Consider the following 19,774-nt stretch of genomic DNA (forward strand, 5'->3'; position numbering starts at 1 on the left):
AAGCAGTTGATATTATAAAACAAAAACTGCCAAGCCGGCTAGTGGTGGCTATGGCGTCACGGTTGTGGCTGTGTTTGATGATCACGGCAGCCGCAGCTCAAGCTCAAAACACTACGGATCCAGCTGAAGGTACGTGTTCATCTTAAAACGTATGCACTGTAGTTGTTTTTTTTTTTGATCATAGTTTTTACTTTTTATATATTCATGATGCACAAACTGACATATGTAGCACTTTTGTTCTTCATTATTTACTTGAACCAACCTCTACTGTACATCGCTTACTGCTCTTTGTGTGAATAACTTTCGATTAGGTTTCACGATTTTATAAGTTAGTCAGCATGTATTGATTCATATGTTATTGTGACTTTGGAGAAAAATATGTATCCAAGTTCATGAAGATTCTTGCATCCACTAGATTAATATTACTCCGTACTATATACGGAGTATTATTTAGCCCCCGTGTGATTTCAACTAGATGACAAAATACTAAAATGACTTTATCTGTTAAGTCACTTAGTAGGATTGTAGGATTGTTTGTTTTTCTATTATTCAGATATTCAACAAATTAATCAAATAGTAGTAATTTATCGCATATGAATTTTTTTGAACGAGGAGTCACATACCCAACACCTATTAATTCACCAATATACTCACGATGGGTTTTGACCCCAAACCTCTTTAGTTGAAAAGCTCCTAGAATACTATTACATTAGTTTAACCCTATGATTAAATCGATAATTGGATTCCCTATTCGTATAGAGAGTTCTTTTTTTTAATCTCATAAACAAGATCTAAGAAACCATTTTGTAGATGGAAGAAGAGAGGGGTAGGTTTGAGGATACAACGTTAGTGGGGCGGGAGGATTGTTTTTTGCTTGAACAAGGACGGAACGTGAAACTATTGATTAGAGGGGCCAATAACATAAATGATTTAATTAAAACTTCAACATTATAGAATATATTTTACAAACTATGGAGTATTAGAAAAGTTCGAAGTAGTGTTTTTTATTATGATAAGAATTTTTTAATCAAATTTCATATCATTGATAATAATGTACACGGACTAATTAACATTAATATTACACATAAAGGGACTTAATATGAATGTAGATAATAGTGTGAGGGTAAAAACAAAAGATAGTACAAAAGAAAAAGTTGGCGTGTGTCAATGTGTGTGGGACTCTATTGCAGTGTAAACATTGGGAATGAATTATCTCTTTAAAGTGAACCTGCAAATAATCACCTCCATATTAGGAGGGCCAAGTAACCAATAAAACTTATTATTCATGAAATTTCATAAAAATAATACTTCTAGCTCAAAAAGTGAGGGTGGCCATGGCCCTCTTTGGTCTCCACGAGGTTCCGCCTATGTGCTTGAAAAGTGCTTTCAAAAAACGAATGTATCTGATTCATGAGTCATAAGAAGACAATTCTCGATTCAGATAAGATGTTATACGGAGTACATCATATATCAAAATTGTACCTATTCATAACATAATAAGAAAAAAAAGTAAAAGGAGGCATTTATTATTTATTTTGTTAATTTTTGCAATTGCAATTTAGTTACATGTTTACTAGGGAAATGAAAATTATTAAGAAGTTGTTACTTTATGCAACTAACGGTGCGTTTATTTACCTCTTAATTAAATGGTTTAGCGCGCGTTGGACGCTGAACCATTTAGCATTCAACGCGTTTGTTTCTGACCCCTGATTGAAATATGATGATGAGCGATTCAATATTCACTGGTGAATCATTCAGAGCTGAAACACTCTTGACCATTAAACACCATAATTTTCTCTAATATCCTTCTTAAATTACATCGAAAGTACTGATCTAACAATTATATTGATTATTCTATTCATGTAAAAGGTTATATATGTAATATTACCTCATTCATATTGTTTGTTCAAAATAAGTATCAAACAGATTTTGTCATCGAGAACTAAATTCATTGATAACCTTTGAATCAATCATGTATATATTCATCGCTTAATCATTATGTTTTATCGAACACAACATGTAACCTAAGTATAACATCCTGTAAATAATCATATAACTTGTATTATTCAATATGATAAGTACTTATCTGTAACATGTTGCAGTTCGAGTTATAAATGAAATGTTCAGCCAATGGGGGATATCGGAAAGTTCTGTAACTAATATGGGATGGAACATAAGCGGTGAACTATGTAGCGGTGCTGCAGTTGACTCAACAGACTTTGATGCACAGACTTATAATCCTGCCATCAAATGTGATTGTGCTATTCGAAATTCTACTTATTGTCACATTACTAGACTGTGAGTTTCTTTTATTTTTTATGAACCTCATCTTGATTTTGGTCCATTCCAATATTGTTATATTGACAGTTTGAGTAAAAATAAATCACCAGAAAAGTTTATGCTATGGATGCTGTGGGACCGATACCAGAAGGACTATGGACTTTGATCTACCTTACCAATCTGTATGTATGCTAACCAAATTCTATATGTGTATATGTACACCATAATCATGTATGTATGTGTATGATTGCATTATGCTAATGATTTAAGTTTTTGCTACAGTAATATTGGTCAAAACTACTTAACGGGCCCTTTGTCACCTTCCATTGGCAATTTAACTCGGATGCAGTGGATGTAAGTTGTCCTTTCTTTTAATACTTAATAAATACGGAGTAGAAATTATATAAAATTTAATATTAATAATAACAGTAATATTAATATTAATATTAATAACTATAACTAATCTAATAATTTGAACTGTTGAATAGGACACTTGGAATTAATGCATTATCAGGGGAGCTTCCACCAGAGCTAGGACGGCTTACTGACCTCAGATCGTTGTATATATATTTTTCTCAACGTCATTCATGGTGAGACGATTTAAGTTTGATTGTTTGATGATTGAATTTTTTTTCTATTGATGCTGCAGAGCAATTGGCACTAACAGTTTCAATGGTTCCCTGCCATCCGAACTTGGAAATTTGCGAAGATTAGAACAACTGTAAGAACATTCATGATTATGATGCTTTACGTTTCGTTTTTACCTTATCTTGTGCATGTTTGTAGTAATACTAGACCTGGAAAACGGAAAGGTTGGGTCTGTTTGGGTAACAGGTCAAATGGTTTTGGGTTGAAATGGGCCATGGGTCAAACGGGAAAAAAATTTTAAACGGGTCCAAATGGGTCAGGTTGGGTCGGGTTGGGTAACAGGTCAAACGCGTCATGGATCAAATGGGTCCAAACAGGTCATATACTTTTACATTTATTATATTATTTTCTTATGCTCGACCCATTTGACCCATTAGACATATTTCTATTTCTTGAGCTTTAGGAATTGATACCCATTCGATCTATTCTTTTATATTTTGTATAGTACCCAATAGGTTGGAGGAAAACACATAGGACCTTTTTAACAAATTCTGGGTTTACATTGCCGAGCCTTATTTTTCTCAAGACCAAATTAACCCGAAAGCTTGACCCAATTGACGCAAATTTGAGAGTATGGGTCGCAATTGCCAGGTATAAGTAATACCATGAATTGAATCATATAACGTCTTCATGTATGTACATTTTTCAGTTACATCGATAGTTCTGGACTTGGTGGTGAAATACCTTCTACATTCGCAAATTTACAGAGCCTAGCCACAGTGTAAGAACACCTTCACTTATGGTAACATTTTTTAGTTAATTTTGCAACATTTCATGTTATGGAAATTTACCATTTACGATGGCCATGTTTGCATTTATATTATTATCACTCGTGGTTTCCTTCATTTTAGCATTCCATAACTTGCATAATTTATTATGAAATCTAATGAGTTTTGGCCTCTTAGATGGGCTTCTGATAATGCATTCACTGGGAGGATACCCGACTTCATTGGAAATTGGACACAGTTAACGTCATTGTAAGTTACATTAATATCTACGACGCTTTTAAAGCATATGATATGAAACTATATTATTATTACATTCTTGATATCTTTATAGGAGGTTTGAAGGGAACTCTTTTGAAGGTTCAATACCGGCTTTGTTTTCTCAACTGACCTCTCTGCAAGAACTGTAAGTCTTTTGTATTTCGTTTGTAAGAAACCATTACACTTTTCAAGTTTTTTAATTTCCTCTCTGGTTCTATGATTTTGCAGGAGGATAACTGGATTATCTAATCAAACTCTGGATTTTATCACAAATTTGAAGTCACTTGCCGTTCTGTGAGAAAATACTTTTTTACATTTCTGTAAATTCACCCATTTTACTGTTCTTACATCGCTTATAATAAAATATATTTCTTACAGAGTTTTAAGGAATAACAGAATTACTGGCCGTATTCCAACTAACATTGGAGAATTCACAAATTTGACACGACTGTGAGTATTCTGCACCGAGACAGAAATATTCGGATATATAAACTATTGCGAAAAGATGTTCTCTTGTACTAACTTAGATGTATACTTTTCAGGGACTTAAGCTTCAACAATATGACTGGACCGATTCCAGAAGCATTATTCAACTTGAGTCAAATCAATTTCTTGTAATATTTTACATGCAATTAGGCCAATAATTCTCAATGTTTAATTGAATTACTTAGTAATCTATTTTGAAATCTTAATCATTCGCAGGTTCCTCGGAAACAATAGCTTAAATGGTACCCTTCCTGCTGTGAAGAGTGCAAGTCTTACCAATATGTAAGTTAAATGTATGACTTAGTATTTATAGAAAGGTTAATATTGGCTACTTACACAAGTAGATTGTTTTTTGGTTATCTTTCTAATTTCGGAAACTATTTACTCAAGGAGATTGTTATTTGTTTATCTTTCTAATTTCGGAAAGTTTATGTTCGTACAGTGATCTGTCATACAATGAATTATCCGGGACACTTCCTTCTTGGGTCAATGAACAAAGCTTACAACTGTATGTGCCTTGTCTTTAATATGCAGTACTTAATTGGCCACCAACATCGAAACATTATATTTTTAAGTCGAAAAATGATAGACAGACAATACACAATAGTGTATATTATATAGCTTTTGTGACTAATATCATGTTTAAATGTGTGCATTCTGCAGTAACTTAGTTGTGAACAACTTCACTTTAGATGGTTCAGATAACAGGTACCTGTATTATAATTGTATAATCTGTCGGTAACTACTATTATGACTTTTCTAATTTGAGTTTAACGTGTTCGGTCCCCAGTGGCATTCCAGCAGGATTAAATTGTCTCCAACGGGACTTTGCTTGTAATCGTGGATCACCAAGATGTAAGTAATAAACATCATGAAATTTCCCTTGTTATCATAAACTTAACTTAAAGGGTAACCCCTTTTTGTTCATGTTGGTTTACAGATAGCAACTTTGGAGTCAACTGTGGTGGCCCACAAATTACATCGTCTGATCAAATCGTTCACGAGCAAGATAACGAAGCTCTTGGACCATCAACATACTATTTAACTTCCGAAAGGAGATGGGGTGTCAGTAATGTTGGACAAAGGGACAACCCGGTGTACACAGCCTCAAGCTCACGTCAGTTCACAAACACTTTAGATTCAGAACTGTTCCAAACAGCCCGATTATCTGCTGGATCGTTAAGATACTACGGTTTAGGCCTCGAGAACGGCAACTACACTGTGAACCTTCAGTTTGCAGAGTTACAGATACAAGACGGTCGAACTTGGAGAAGTACAGGAAGGCGTATTTTTGACATTTATTTGCAGGGAAATTTGGTGTTTCCGGATTTCGATATAAAACAGGCAGCGGGGGGAGCTTCTTTTAGTCCTGTTTCGAGGCAAGCAACAGTTCAAGTTTCGAATAACTACCTTGAGATACATTTGTTTTGGTCTGGAAAAGGGACTTGTTGTGTACCTGATCAAGGAACTTTTGGACCACTTATATCAGCAATCAGTGCTACACCAAGTAAAGATTATTTCTTGACATTTGTTGTTAAATTAAATTAAACTTTGTGCTCTTGATAGTTAACATTGTTATACGCTGTTAACAATTTTTTTTTTTTTAATTTTTTTTTTTTTTTGGGATACAGATTTCACCCCTACTGTGAGCAATAATCCACCTTCTACAAAGAAGAATAGCACTGGTTTGATTGTAGGGATCGTGGTCCCGATTATAGTTGTTAGCTTTTTGTCGCTATTAGCCTTTTATATTTTTCGTCAACGAAGGAAAAGGCAGGGTACCTCTGACGATTATGAAGGTACATTTCTGAATCTTTATTTATCATATAGATGAAAAGTGATTTTATTTGTTCTATTTGATTATGTACTTTCGAACACACACACATACACATACTCAAATGAAAATGCAAGTTTTAGGTACTTACGTGCTTCTGCCGATTTGCAGAGTTTGAAGGAATCGACGCAAGACCGTATACTTTTAGTTACGGAGACCTGAGAGATGCAACAGGTGATTTTAGTCCTGAAAATAAGCTTGGTGAAGGAGGTTTTGGACCTGTTTACAAGGTATATTTTATACTTCTCATCAACATTCCAATTTCGTTTCTTAGAGTCAAACTTAGTTGATACTGTTAATGTAAAACAATAAAGCAATTGCAGTTAACACGAAATCGAACGCAATCATTTAAACTTAAATGATTACAATTGTATCGATTCTCACAATCAACACTGAATTGATTTATACCCTAACACAATCAACACTAACGTTCATCTGCCAACTGAAATAACAGACTGGAGTAATTCTTTGCCACTTTGACACTTTTAGTCACTGTATTATGGAATGCTGATACTTTTAGTCCCTGTATTAAGGAATGTTGACACTTTTAGTCCCTGTATTATCTTTGTGTTATTAGGGAACACTTGCTGATATGAGAGTAATAGCTGTTAAACAGCTATCAATAGCCTCCCACCAGGGAAAGTCTCAATTTATAGCTGAAATCGCAACGATATCTGCTGTTCAGCACCGTAACCTTGTGAAATTGTATGGGTGCTGCATTGATGGAGAGAAACGACTTCTTGTTTATGAGTATCTTGAGAACAAGAGCCTTGATCAAGCATTATTCGGTGAGAAAAATCACATTAGGTTCATGTGTCCAGGTTTATACATGAGTTATAAAGTAGTTGAGTATGGGGTTTCTGATGCAGGAAACAAAAGCTTGTCTCTTAATTGGTCCACCCGGTTTGATATATGCATTGGGGTAGCACGCGGTCTTGCGTATCTGCATGAGGAATCTCGTATACGAGTTGTACACCGAGATGTTAAAGCTAGCAATGTACTTCTTGATTCTGATCTTAACCCGAAGATCTCAGATTTTGGTTTGGCTAAACTTTATGATGATAAGAAAACACACATGAGTACTCGTGTTGCTGGGACAATGTAAGATTGCTTTTTTATTAATCTTTAGATTGTTAATCCGTTAATAAGTAATAACGTACATTAGTTCACGTTCAAGGTGTCAAATATGACCCATTCACTTCTAAATTGGCTGATTTTTTGTATATATTTTATCTTAAACGGGTCAAAATGCAATTTTTGGTATATTTTTTCTTAAACGGGTCAAATACAACAACAACAAAACCCAATACCACATAAGTGGTGTATCGAGGAGGTGAGATGTAGAGAATCATTCCCCTATCCGAGAATAAAAACAAGTCATTTCTCCACCCAGAGTGAAAACACTCTCAAAAGTAGAGAAAGTCATCCCTCTCTCTATTCGACGGATAGATAGATTGCTTACGAGTGGGCCTCCGGCCAATAAGTAGGAAATTTTTTAAAAAAAAATAAATTAAGTTAAAAATAAAATTGAGACGCCATGAAAATGGTAAAATCAAATTTCCATGGATTTTAAATCCTGCCTGAAATTTACTTTAGGCTCTAAGAGTCAGTCAAGTCGCCAATAAACGGGTCAAATGCAAACATTTATTAAATTTAATGGTCAACCGGACTGAAATCAGAGAAAATTTTTGTTGATCAACCTAACTGACCCAACCCAAATGCAACTCATACTATATTTTACTCATTTGTCTCTAAGTTATTAACTAACTTGCACGTTCTTTTTGAATCGCTTTGTAGTGGATATCTTGCACCAGAGTATGCAATGCGTGGTCACCTTACAGAAAAGGCTGATGTGTTTGGCTTTGGAGTTGTAGCTTTAGAGATTATCAGTGGACGGTCTAATACTGATTCAGCTTTGGATGATGACAGAATATATCTTCTTGAATGGGTATATTTCACCATCTTCACGAATACTTTTTATAACGATTTCACTTATTATTGATGCAATCTGCATACACGAATATATACAATTAATATCTACTCTTAGTAAGCCATGGTATCAGTAAGCAAAAAGAAGGTCTGACACATTACACCAAAATGTAAACAAGAATAGAAATTTTATCTGACTTTCAGCCTATTTGACCAGTTGTATTTAAGCTACTTATTGATTGATTTTACCTGCTTGGCCCATTAGAGATAAGCTAAGCGCTATCTGGTTTTAAGCGCAATCACGGTTTAATGGCTTTTAATCACGTTTATGGTGATCAGTTTTATCCAAAAAAGGCTTATATAATAGGTTTGCATAAAAGCTGGTCGGATGGCGTATCAATAAGTATACACATTGTATAATTTCCATGAGTAAAATTATTTAAAAGGTTTCATGCATTGAAAATACACTATACCCGACTTTCAACTTGTTTGACCAGTTGGTTTTAAGCTAATTTATGAATTTTACCTGTTTGGACCGTTAGCGATAAATATAACCCAAATGGACTCAATCATAAAGAAACGGGTCACCACTGAATCATTGATGAAAACGTGTACTTTACACACAACTCCATCCGTCTGATGCGTTTTCCTTTTGTACGATTTTAGGCATGGAACCTTCACGAAGCTGATACCGAACTTGAGTTAGTAGACGAAAAATTGTCTGAATATGATGAAAACGAAGTAAGAAGAGTAATGAAAGTGGCCCTTTTATGCACCCAAACTTCACCAATGCAAAGACCGCCAATGTCACGAGTTGTCGCAATGCTTTCAGGAGACATAGAAGCAACTGGCGTTATAACTCGCCCTGAATACCTCACTGGTTTCAAGTTTAATGATGCAACAACATTTAAAAGTGATACTCAAGTTTCAACTACTGATTCTGCAGCAACCACAAGTTACTCTGCCCCGTCACCACGATCACCTAATAACGCTTCTAGACCTATGCTTCATGATATCATTAAGGAAGGTAGGTGATGATTGTGTAAAGTTAGACTGTACTTTGTTTATATGAAAGATGGTTGATCTGGTATGTTGTAAATGATAGAAGTATGACATTTTTTTGTATTTTATGAACATTTTTTTATTGCTTTTGTATGTTGAATGTAAGGATTTTGTAAACCTTGACAATAGTTTTGTTGAAATACTTTATAGACAAAGTGTTTACACGATTTAGGAATCAATCCAGATTATCATTCCACAATGAATTTCTAACAATACTTAATTATTAAAATTAATAAGCCAGATGCAGAGTCTAGAGAGGGTTGTTTGGAAGTTGGTATCATTTTGTTTTGTTTTCAGTATTGATTTGTATGCTATCAAATATCAATCAATATCAACCAATATAACTACTCCATATAATATAGGTACAATGACTGTGACTACCTCAAGAATGAATTTAAATAAGGTAAAATTATGGTTTTACTTTGTTTGGCCGTTGAATTCGTCAAAGTTAAGTAGTATAAATCGTTAACCATTTCAAAAGGCATGTTTTTTTAACAATATATGAGGCACACAAATGACAAGTTACAATGCAAACGATTATATACCACCTAAGATATACAACATTCGATCACGTTAAATCAGGTTTTTATACTGTACTTTGATACAGTTACTTTAGAACACATGCCCAAACAGCACAAAATGTTTTCAAAAGGCTTGTTTTTCGATAACTGCAGGTATATTTAGCTTTTAAGTATGCAAATCGGATACGATATTGATAAAAATTATTATATTATTATATGATTTGAATAGTCGGATCCATGATGCATTTAAGTCTCTTAGATAACATATCCCACATATAATAATCGAAAATGGAACGACTTGGAGATGAGTCAAGAGTCAACCTAAAATGATAAAGAATTATATAATTCGAATACATCCAAATTTTTTGTTAACTAATCCCAGATATAATGGTAATGATCTAAATCTAATTTGGAAGGACTTGGAGTTGGATTGAGTCAAGAGTCAACAAAGAACCTGTTCTTGATGTATGGTGCATATATTTATACACAGATCTGTTGTTCAACAGCAGTTTGCAAATACAAGTTGAGCATTATATTGATGGCCGTACCGACATGGTCATGGTCGGGGTTATGGTTGTGGTTGATGATCTCGGTCAAAGTGGCTCAAGCTCAAACATCTACTGATCCGTCAGAAGGTCTCATACTATGGCTCTGACTCATTTGCTACTTCTTTCGATTTATATCACGTTCACAGACTAGTCTAATTGGGTTATTTTATACCAACTTGACAATATATTGAGTTTGGTAGAACTTGTAAGAACATGAGTTCATGACTTTGACTTTGACCGGTCTATGATCTCTTTTCTTAAATGTACCAATTAAGGTAGCAAAGGAGTAAACTTCTTATATATGTCATATGTAACTACTTATATTTGTTTTCTTTTACAAGCTCTAGTATGGTCACAGTGTTTTTTATTGATGTGGATGGTCCCTAGTGATATTCACTCGTAATGCCTGTAGTCTTTATTACTAACGATCGTTAAAATTCCCGTTAATTCAAAGTTATCATTTTATTAATATCTGAATTTGAAGCATATTTTAGGTCTAATTTTTATTTCTTATTGAACAAACATATATCTTAACTGAATATGTTTGCAATGTTTCGGTTTTGTATGTTGGTTTTAATAAATTTGTTGAGGTTAAAAACAAGTCTTGAAAGTAGGATGATGATGATGACTAGTCATAGTAAATGACTGAAAGCAGAGGATTAGATTTTAACAGTTCTTTGAACAAACAGCTACAGACACTTATAAATGGCAGTGTTTGCAGTGCGAGTTATAAATGAAATGTTTAGCCAATGGGGGATACAGGAGAGTTCAGTAACAGCAATGAGATGGAATATAAGCGGAGAACCGTGCAGTGGCTCTGCCATAGACTCTACAGACTTCGAATCGCCTTCTTTTAATCCTGCACTCAAATGCAACTGTCGTCTCCCCAATTCTACCTACTGCCACATCACCCAAATGTCAGTACTCCTTTTGTTTCTTTGTTTAATCGGGCTAACTACGAGTATGCAACACCACTTATTTTCATTTAAAAGATAAATAGAACATGATCCTATGGCCATTTCATATGTTATTTAATAGTGTTTATTACTGTGTATATCTGTTTACATATCATTGTTTATTACTGTGTATATCTGTTTACATATCATTGTTTCACTGAAAATCATCAGAAAAGTTTTGGCAATGGATGCTACTGGCCCGATCCCAGAAGGACTCTGGACTTTGACGTACCTCGTGAATCTGTACGTATGCTGTTTATTCTTTGTTTCCATGTTCTCTTGATTTATTTAACTACAATTATCTCCTTACCATAAAAGATACTTTATAAATATTAGTTTGCAAACAAATTAGTAATGAAGTACTCTGTATTTGCTACAGTAATTTGAACCAGAACTACTTGACTGGCCCCTTGTCGCCTTCGATTGGAAATTTAAATCAGATGCAGTGGATGTAAGTCATCCTTTTTAAATATTCTAAAAACAGTCACCTTTTTAAATTTAATCTCAGTTTCGTTACGATTAATTAATATTTTTTTCAGAACTTTTGGTGGCAATGCGTTATCAGGGAAGGTTCCGCCAGAGCTAGGACTGCTTACTGACCTTAGATCGTTGTATATTGTTTTCTATATTTTTTCTGTTACTATTTTTAACTTTTATTGGTAAAAAGAAAATGGTATAACCTTTTATGTTGCAGGGCATTTGACACAAACAATTTCAGTGGTTCCTTACCATTTGAACTTGGTAATTTGATAAAATTACAACTACTGTAAGAACATTCTTCATTACGATATTCTAACTATACATCGACTATATCTAATATCTAATATCAGGTATATATATATGTTCATTTTGTCAGGTACATTGATAGTTCTGGAGTTAGCGGTGAAATCCCTTCTACATTTGCTAATTTAAAGAACCTCGTTACAGTGTAAGAGTTTATATTGTTTGTGATGTTTCGAATTCTTACTTCATCTCTCGCATAAAAGTTTGTTCATTTAACGCTTGAGCTCGCGTTTATGGTTTATTAGAGTTATTATCTCGCTCTGGCTGCTATTTCAACAAAGGCCATTGTGGATATTTGACAAATAGTCGAACAATCGTTGATAGTAGAAACCATTAAAAAAATGTTCTTTTTTCATTACAGAGATGGGGCAATATATGTTTACTGTTCTATGTTAGCTTTGCATTATTTGCATAAAAGACTAACGATGATATTGCTAACTTTTGTGCTCTCAGAAGGGCTTCTGATAATAAATTTACAGGGAAAATACCCGACTTTATAGGGAACTGGTCACTGTTACAATCATTGTAAGTTAACCTCCATTTCAATTTCAAAGTGTACGATTTGGAACTCTATTATGAAGTGACAAAAAAAATATGTTTAGTCGGGTTTCTGAATTGGTTTTAAGTGACAGAAGAGAGGATAGAATTGAAGATTTTATACAAGAAATAGAAATTAACGCTTTTAAGGCATATCATATGAAACTGTTCGATTATTTATATGCTTGATATTCTTATAGGAGGTTTGAGGGGAACACATTTGAAGGTTCAATACCACCTTCATTTTCTCAACTGACCTCTATGCAGGATTTGTAAGTTTTTTTTTTTTTTTTTTTTTTTTTTTTCTTTTTTTCTTTTTTTCTTTTTTAAGAGTTGTTTTTCGAATTATTCAATTTTTTATATGCTATTTTGATCTTAAAAACTAAAGTAGTTAATGCCTGCTTTATTTTATTCTATAACTTTACAGGAGGATAAGTGGTTTATCTAACGGAACTCTAGATTTTATGAAGGATTTAAAGTCCCTAAGTGTTCTGTGAGACAATATTCTGATTTTTCTCGTAGCTCATTTTATAATTCTGTAGCTAAAATGAACTGATATGCACTGCAGAAGTTTGAGGAACAACCGAATTTCTGGCTCTATTCCAACTGACATTGGAGAATATCAAAAATTAACACGATTGTAAGTAATCTGCACTGACAGTGAAACATATGCATGCATAAACTATAATTCTTTCATATGTTACTATTGTGCCTTTTTTATATACTAACTTAGGTGTCTACTTATCAGGGATTTGAGTTTCAACAATTTGACTGGTCCGATGCCGAGAGAATTGTTCAACTTGAGTCAAATCTCTTTCTTGTAATACACATACTCTGCTGCTATGATATTATTATTGCATGTGATTAATAAGTTCTTAATTTTTTGACATATATATGACATCACAAATTACGGACGATATTATCCCTCCGCTAAATCAAATGTTAATTTTCAGGTTTCTTGGAAACAATAGTTTAACTGGTACCGTTCCGGATATAAAGAGCGGAACTCTTCAGAATATGTAAGTGAAATGCATGATTGCATGGTCTTGTTAAGGTTTTGTATTTGCTGAACTGATTATAGTATTAGGTAACGTAATCTCTATTTTCATTATGCAGTGATTTATCGTACAATGAACTATCTGGCATGCTTCCTTCTTGGGTCAATGAGCCAAACTTACAACTGTAAGCGCATGCGCATGATGTTAAACTACTTACAATTTTGAAAAACATTTATCATTAATTCTTTAAGTATCCTACACGAATAGCATTTAGTTACTAAATTCACCCTTGCTGCACGTTTGATTTCCGTTTTTTGCATAGATTTGGGACCTAACTTTTTTTTTCCTATGCATACATTTTCAGTAACTTGGTTGTGAACAACTTCAATTTAGGAGGTTCAGGAAACAGGTAATTGTGTTATTTTTCATTCTTATGCAGTTATGCTTAATAATTCTATATATCAATTTCAACTGTATTGTCATTTCTAATTTAAATTTAATTTCAATGTTTTTCGTCTTTAGTGGCGTTCCATCAGGATTAGATTGCCTTCAAAGAAATTTCCCGTGTGGTCGTGGTTCGCCAAGATGTAAGCAGAAATTTTTTAATTTTATCTCTGTTAATAAAGTTTGTTCATTATCAATATCAAAAATTGAGGAGTTCTTTTCATGTTGGTTAACAGATAGTGAATTCGCGATAAATTGCGGTGGTCCACAAATTACATCATCTAGTCAAATAGTCAATGATCAAGAAAATGAGGCTCTTGGACCAGCAACATACTATGTGACTTCTGATAGGAGATGGGGTGTTAGCAACGTTGGACAAAGGGACAACCCGGTATACACTGCTTTTATTGCACGTCCGTTTACAAACACGTTAGATTCACAACTGTTTCAGACAGCACGAATCTCTGCTGGATCATTAAGATACTACGGTTTAGGATTGGAGAATGGTAACTACACTGTGAACCTTCAGTTTGCAGAACTAAAGATAGAAGATGGTCCCACTTGGAGGAGTCACGGAAGGCGCATTTTTGACATATACTTGCAGGTCTGTGTTTGTTATATGTATTGGAAGTAGTTTTTATTGCTAACCTAGTGATGGGACAAAATTTAATCCTGATTGTTGCAAGTTAGAGACTTAAATCTTGTACTTTGACCTCAAAAGTCCAAAGTCAAACGATACCCCTTATTCAGAACTCGGAAAATTTGCTATTATCGGAAGTCATACATGAATCATGGAAGACAATCAACTTATGTTAAACTCTTTTTAGTATGAATAAAATGAAATGGACAGGGTCAACCTGTTTACTAATAAAGTCGTCCATTTGAGTAGCGTTTAGTGTCAAATGGGTCATATAAAATTTTTTAGCTAAAAATATCTAAATGAGTTAAAGTCATTACGATGATAATCTGTTTTTGGTAATGATATTACAAGAACAAGCTTTTACCAAAAATGGACCAAAATGTATCCAGGTAGATGCAACCCAGCTCCGACCGTTTTGACCCGTACTAATACCTAACCTGTTACAGCCATTTTGACCCATTATCCCACCTGCTCACCACTCTCACTTTTGAAATATAGACATTGTTTAACTGATTTCTAATTTTTTATCTTCTGAAATCTTGTTTCTTACAGGGAAACCTAGTGTTTCCAGATTTCGATATAAAACAGGCAGCAGGGGGAGCTTCTTTTAGTCCCGTTTCAAGACAAGCAACCGTTTTAGTTTCAAGTAACTACCTTGAGATACATTTATTCTGGTCTGGAAAAGGATCGTGCTGTGTACCTGAACAAGGAACTTTTGGACCACTTATCTCAGCTATCAGTGTCACCCCAAGTAAAATTTGTTTCTTGATATATGTTGCTCAACTTTTAGCTTTAAATACGTGACAACCAACACCCGTTCTTAAATTTTTTTTTTTTTTTTTTTCAGACTTTAATCCCACTGTGAGCAATACTTCACCTTCTACAAAGCAGAATAGGACAAGTTTAATTGTATGGATTTTGGTTCCTATAGCAGTTGTAGGCTTTATGTCAATATTAGCCATATATTTTTTCCTCCAGCGAAGGAAAAGGCAGAATACCGTTGACAATTACGCAGGTAACTTTTATGAGTTATTCTGTATGATATAGATGAAAAATGTTTTCCCTAAAGGCTTCTGCATCTAATAACATAGTCACATGTTTTTTCAATCATGCAGAGTTTGTAGGAACTGATAACAGACCAAATACATTTAGTTATGGAGACTTGAGAGATGCAACAAACGATTTTAGTTCTGCAAATAAGCTTGGTGAGGGAGGTTTTGGACCTGTTTATAAGGTAGGTTATCCTTGTCATCAAGAATCCGTTTTTGTTTCTTGAACCTAGCCAGAAAGTTCTTATATTATTTTAATTTTTTGTGGTAAACAGGGAACACTTGGTGATGGGAAATTAATAGCTGTTAAAAAACTGTCAGTAGCATCCCACCAAGGGATGGCTCAATTTATGGCTGAAATTGCAACAATATCTGCTGTCCAACACCGAAACCTTGTGAAACTATATGGATGCTGCATTGATGGAGAAGAGCGACTTCTTGTTTACGAGTATCTTGAGAACAAGAGTCTTGATCAAGCATTATTCGGTGAGAAGTACATATTGCTAAAGTGGCAATTTCAAACTTCTAAAATTCCTTTTTACAAAGATTTAGATCATAAACAACAGATCCGTTATATCTTGTTAAAATGGAATATGTCCAATATCAAAAGTTTAAGTTGGTCAAACCATCTTGGCTCGAAGTTAAAAATGACCCGTTTTAATCTGAATATGATCCAACAAGTTTGACCGGGCCATGTAGTGTACATTTTACATTTGTAGGGTACAGGTTTAGTCAAGAGTTGTAGTTTGTAATGCTTATGTTAATGTTGATTGTGGGGCCTGTGATGCAGGAAAGAACAGGTTGTCCCTTAATTGGTCCACACGGTTTGATATATGCCTGGGAATAGCACGCGGTCTAGCATATCTGCATGAGGAATCTCGTATGCGAATCGTACACCGAGATGTTAAAGCTAGCAACGTACTACTTGATTCTGATTTGAACCCCAAGATCTCGGATTTTGGTTTGGCTAAACTTTATGATGACAAGAAAACACACATGAGTACTCGTGTTGCAGGCACATTGTAAGATTAATATATAGTTGTCTTTCGAGTGTCAAAATGATATATTAGTAGACAGTAGACACTAGAAGTGACCTTCCATCCTATTTAATTACTATTGGACGTACCTGTTCTGACCCACTACCCAATCTGTTTGATCAGTTTATTTTGGGCGTCTTTAGTTGATATTACTGATTGTTCTGCGTTGATTATAACATATAAGCTGACACTGTATTAATAATTTCACTATTTAGTGGGTATCTCGCACCAGAGTATGCAATGCGTGGACACCTTACAGAAAAGGCTGATGTTTTTGCCTTCGGAGTTGTAGCTCTAGAGATTATAAGCGGGCGGCCCAATTCCGATTCAAGCTTGGAAGATGATAAAATGTATCTTCTTAACTGGGTATGTTTCATCCTCCATCAATCATTCTAAATTCTATTTATTCTAGATCATAATAAGAATTATATAACCTATTTTCTTGACATATACGACAGCTCTAAGTGTTGTCATCAAGGTGCAAAAAAAGACTTGTACATTTTAATAACTATCATTTAAAGTCAACATTAACCGTTTTGTTCAACACATTAATGCATCATAATGACGACCCTTATAAGAGTTGTCGTGAGAAAATTCTTTAATTGTCTAAAAAGTTCAAAAGATGAGGCACGTAATACGTTGGGTGGCTGACCCGACCCATTTTGACTCGAATTCTTACCCGATGCCCAATCCATGTATATATATGAATTAAGGCATGGGACCTACATGAAGCTAACAGTGAAGTTGAGCTTGTGGATGACAAATTGTGTGAATTCGATGAGAATGAAGTAAGAAGAGTGATGAGAGTTGCCCTTTTGTGCATCCAAACGTCACCTGTGCAACGGCCATCGATGTCACGTGTTGTGGCAATGCTTTCAGGAGACATAGAGGCAGCAGCAGCTGGTGTTATTACTCGACCCGGGTACTTGGCCGGTTTTGATTTGACTGATACTACAACCTTTAAAAGTACTCTTTCAACTTCAGTTAACGATCACGGATCAAAAACTTCTTCAAGACCGATCCTTCATGATATTAGCGGACAAGGTAGATAGTAATGACACATAAGCCATTGCTTTATCGTCACATGCTGGTTTCAATTTGTTTATTCAATAATTGACTGAACAAAGATGTAATAGATACAGTTGAAAGTGTATATGTATTTTTATAAATGAAGCCTTTTATTATGGTACACACAATTTGCTAGTTTAACATTCGAATTAGAAATGTCTCCTTTTCATTAGTACCACATGATCTGAATCTTGGCAAACCACTGATAACCAACAAATGTATCAAACAGAAAAAAAAAAAAAAAAAACATTATAACTATGATCTTGATGTCTGAATCTGATCAACAGTATACATATATCTCCCCCTTAAACATATATCTCCACCATCCGAAAATCCAGAACAAACAAACAAGAAACTATCAAATCGGACCCGAATCCCTCCAAAAAAAAAAATACCATTTTTCGAATCAATTACAAAGAATAACCCGAGTAAGAGCAAGAACAAAACAAGAAACAGTAAAGAAAAAAAGAGTCACAAAATCTCTCGATGACCATTTCTTCACCGCTTTCGATTCAACTCTCAAACTTTTCGCTCTTCGTAACGCATCAACTTCCTTCAACAAATCAAATTCCAAACCTTTTTTCTTCAATTCTTCCACACATTTCCCCAACAACTTCCCATCTTCTTTCTCCCTCTCCAACAACTTCTCCAAATGCGATTCTGTATCAGTTTTATATCGAACAGCCCAGATCAATCCCAAAGAACACAGTAACGAACAGAGTGATGGAATCCACGATCGGTTACACGATCCACTCAACGATGAATTCGAACTACTGCTGAACAGTAAAATTAGTGAAATTGAGTGAAACAAGAAGAAGAAACAGTAGAGATGGGTTAGTTCTTTACGAACAGAATCGATTTGGGTTTCTTTTAGAGCGATTCGATTGAGGATAAGTTCTTCTTCTTTGAGCCATTGTTTTAAGAGAAGTTTGTGGGTTGGGGTCACGGCGATTTCGTGAAGTGGGTGCAGTGATTTCGATAAGGGTTCCATGATTGCTGTGTTGTGACGATTGTCGCACTCATCTGCCATTAAATCGTTTTTAAAAGAGAGAAGATAGTATTGGAATTGAATTGAATTGAATTTTGAATTAATATTTATTGTGTGAATGAATGAAAAACGGTAGATCGGAATAGGAGCGTCGATTGGGTTTTGATATTTTTCCCAACGGTCATATGTCGTTACAATATCGTTTTAAGTCCTTCTAGAAAGTTGACATTGTTAAAGTTTGAAAGTTTCTCTTGTTGATATGTCAAATGACTCCCTTTACTTTTTCTTATCCTTACAACTTTGCTTATAACTTTTAAGTACTACTCGTATAATTATTTTATAATTGGAACGGATTTTTTTTTTTCAAAAACAAAATTGTGAAAGATCGGATAGTTTTTTTTTGGACATTCTTATGTTTCATCACTGAATTATTTTTGTTATTATCTAATTTTAATTCTAATATTTACTTATGACAGTTGTTAATATGCATTTAATTAACACGTAATTTATCTAAAATATATCAAAATCAACAAGATTTTACACTTAAAACACACATAAAAATTAAGAATTATTTATAATAACGGTCTTAAAAGTTGTTATTAAGATCAAGTTTATGCAAAAAGTAACAATGCATTAAGCATGTTCAAATTTTTTAATGACAACCTTTAAGAATGTTATAGAAAAGTTTAAAATTTAAATATTAAATTGAAAATATAAATATTAAATTTAAGAACCTATAATTAAGTAAGGGGAGTGATACGTACACCACCTATTGTTAGCCGTATACCACTAAACGTGCTTTACAGAGTTGTACAATGCAACACTGTAAAACATTTTTGGTAGTGTATGACTAAAAATAGGTGATGTACGAATCATCACCCATTAAGTAACCATAATCGTAACCCAAAATATTAGTAATAACCAACCACTTATGTACAATTAGTTTAATTATGTTAGCAAGAGCCCTTAAGAGTTATCAC

At 34.2% G+C, this 19,774-nt stretch overlaps 2 protein-coding genes across 2 annotated transcripts; one reads left to right on the forward strand and one right to left on the reverse strand.

Moving 5' to 3' along the window:
- Nucleotides 1-74: 74 nt before the first annotated feature.
- Nucleotides 75-17,917, forward strand: LOC139853509 (uncharacterized). Its single transcript, XM_071842900.1, has 48 exons — nt 75-129; nt 2,103-2,298; nt 2,391-2,462; nt 2,563-2,634; nt 2,769-2,840; nt 2,930-3,001; nt 3,578-3,649; nt 3,834-3,905; nt 3,988-4,059; nt 4,143-4,208; nt 4,293-4,364; nt 4,457-4,528; nt 4,617-4,682; nt 4,843-4,908; nt 5,064-5,108; nt 5,191-5,255; nt 5,341-5,907; nt 6,032-6,199; nt 6,346-6,464; nt 6,812-7,022; nt 7,104-7,335; nt 8,032-8,182; nt 8,830-9,190; nt 9,833-9,899; nt 10,143-10,381; nt 11,016-11,211; nt 11,422-11,493; nt 11,630-11,701; nt 11,790-11,861; nt 11,945-12,016; nt 12,107-12,178; nt 12,487-12,558; nt 12,771-12,842; nt 12,998-13,063; nt 13,139-13,210; nt 13,304-13,390; nt 13,491-13,589; nt 13,687-13,752; nt 13,933-13,977; nt 14,091-14,155; nt 14,249-14,616; nt 15,205-15,403; nt 15,500-15,667; nt 15,768-15,886; nt 15,977-16,187; nt 16,492-16,723; nt 16,954-17,104; nt 17,452-17,917. The coding sequence occupies exons 1-48, from the start codon at nt 78-80 to the stop codon at nt 17,788-17,790; spliced, it is 6,306 nt and encodes a 2,101-aa protein (XP_071699001.1). The 5' UTR covers nt 75-77; the 3' UTR covers nt 17,791-17,917.
- Nucleotides 17,918-18,212: 295 nt separating this feature from the next.
- LOC139853510 (uncharacterized) lies at nt 18,213-18,836 on the reverse strand. Its single transcript, XM_071842901.1, has one exon. The coding sequence runs from the start codon at nt 18,834-18,836 to the stop codon at nt 18,213-18,215; it is 624 nt and encodes a 207-aa protein (XP_071699002.1).
- Nucleotides 18,837-19,774: the final 938 nt, after the last annotated feature.

Source organism: Rutidosis leptorrhynchoides, chromosome 6 (genome assembly GCF_046630445.1).
Source record: "Rutidosis leptorrhynchoides isolate AG116_Rl617_1_P2 chromosome 6, CSIRO_AGI_Rlap_v1, whole genome shotgun sequence".
Classification (NCBI taxonomy): domain Eukaryota; kingdom Viridiplantae; phylum Streptophyta; class Magnoliopsida; order Asterales; family Asteraceae; genus Rutidosis; species Rutidosis leptorrhynchoides.

Excerpts from the sequence above, each read along its gene's own strand:
- LOC139853509 (XM_071842900.1), top strand. The coding sequence starts at position 78 with ATGATCACGGCAGCCGCAGCTCAAGCTCAAAACACTACGGATCCAGCT. Across the intron at positions 130-2,102 it reads CACTACGGATCCAGCTGAAG|TTCGAGTTATAAATGAAATG; the intron begins GTACGTGTTCAT and ends AACATGTTGCAG. Across the intron at positions 15,404-15,499 it reads AGCTATCAGTGTCACCCCAA|ACTTTAATCCCACTGTGAGC; the intron begins GTAAAATTTGTT and ends TTTTTTTTTCAG.
- LOC139853510 (XM_071842901.1), bottom strand. The coding sequence starts at position 18,836 with ATGGCAGATGAGTGCGACAATCGTCACAACACAGCAATCATGGAACCC.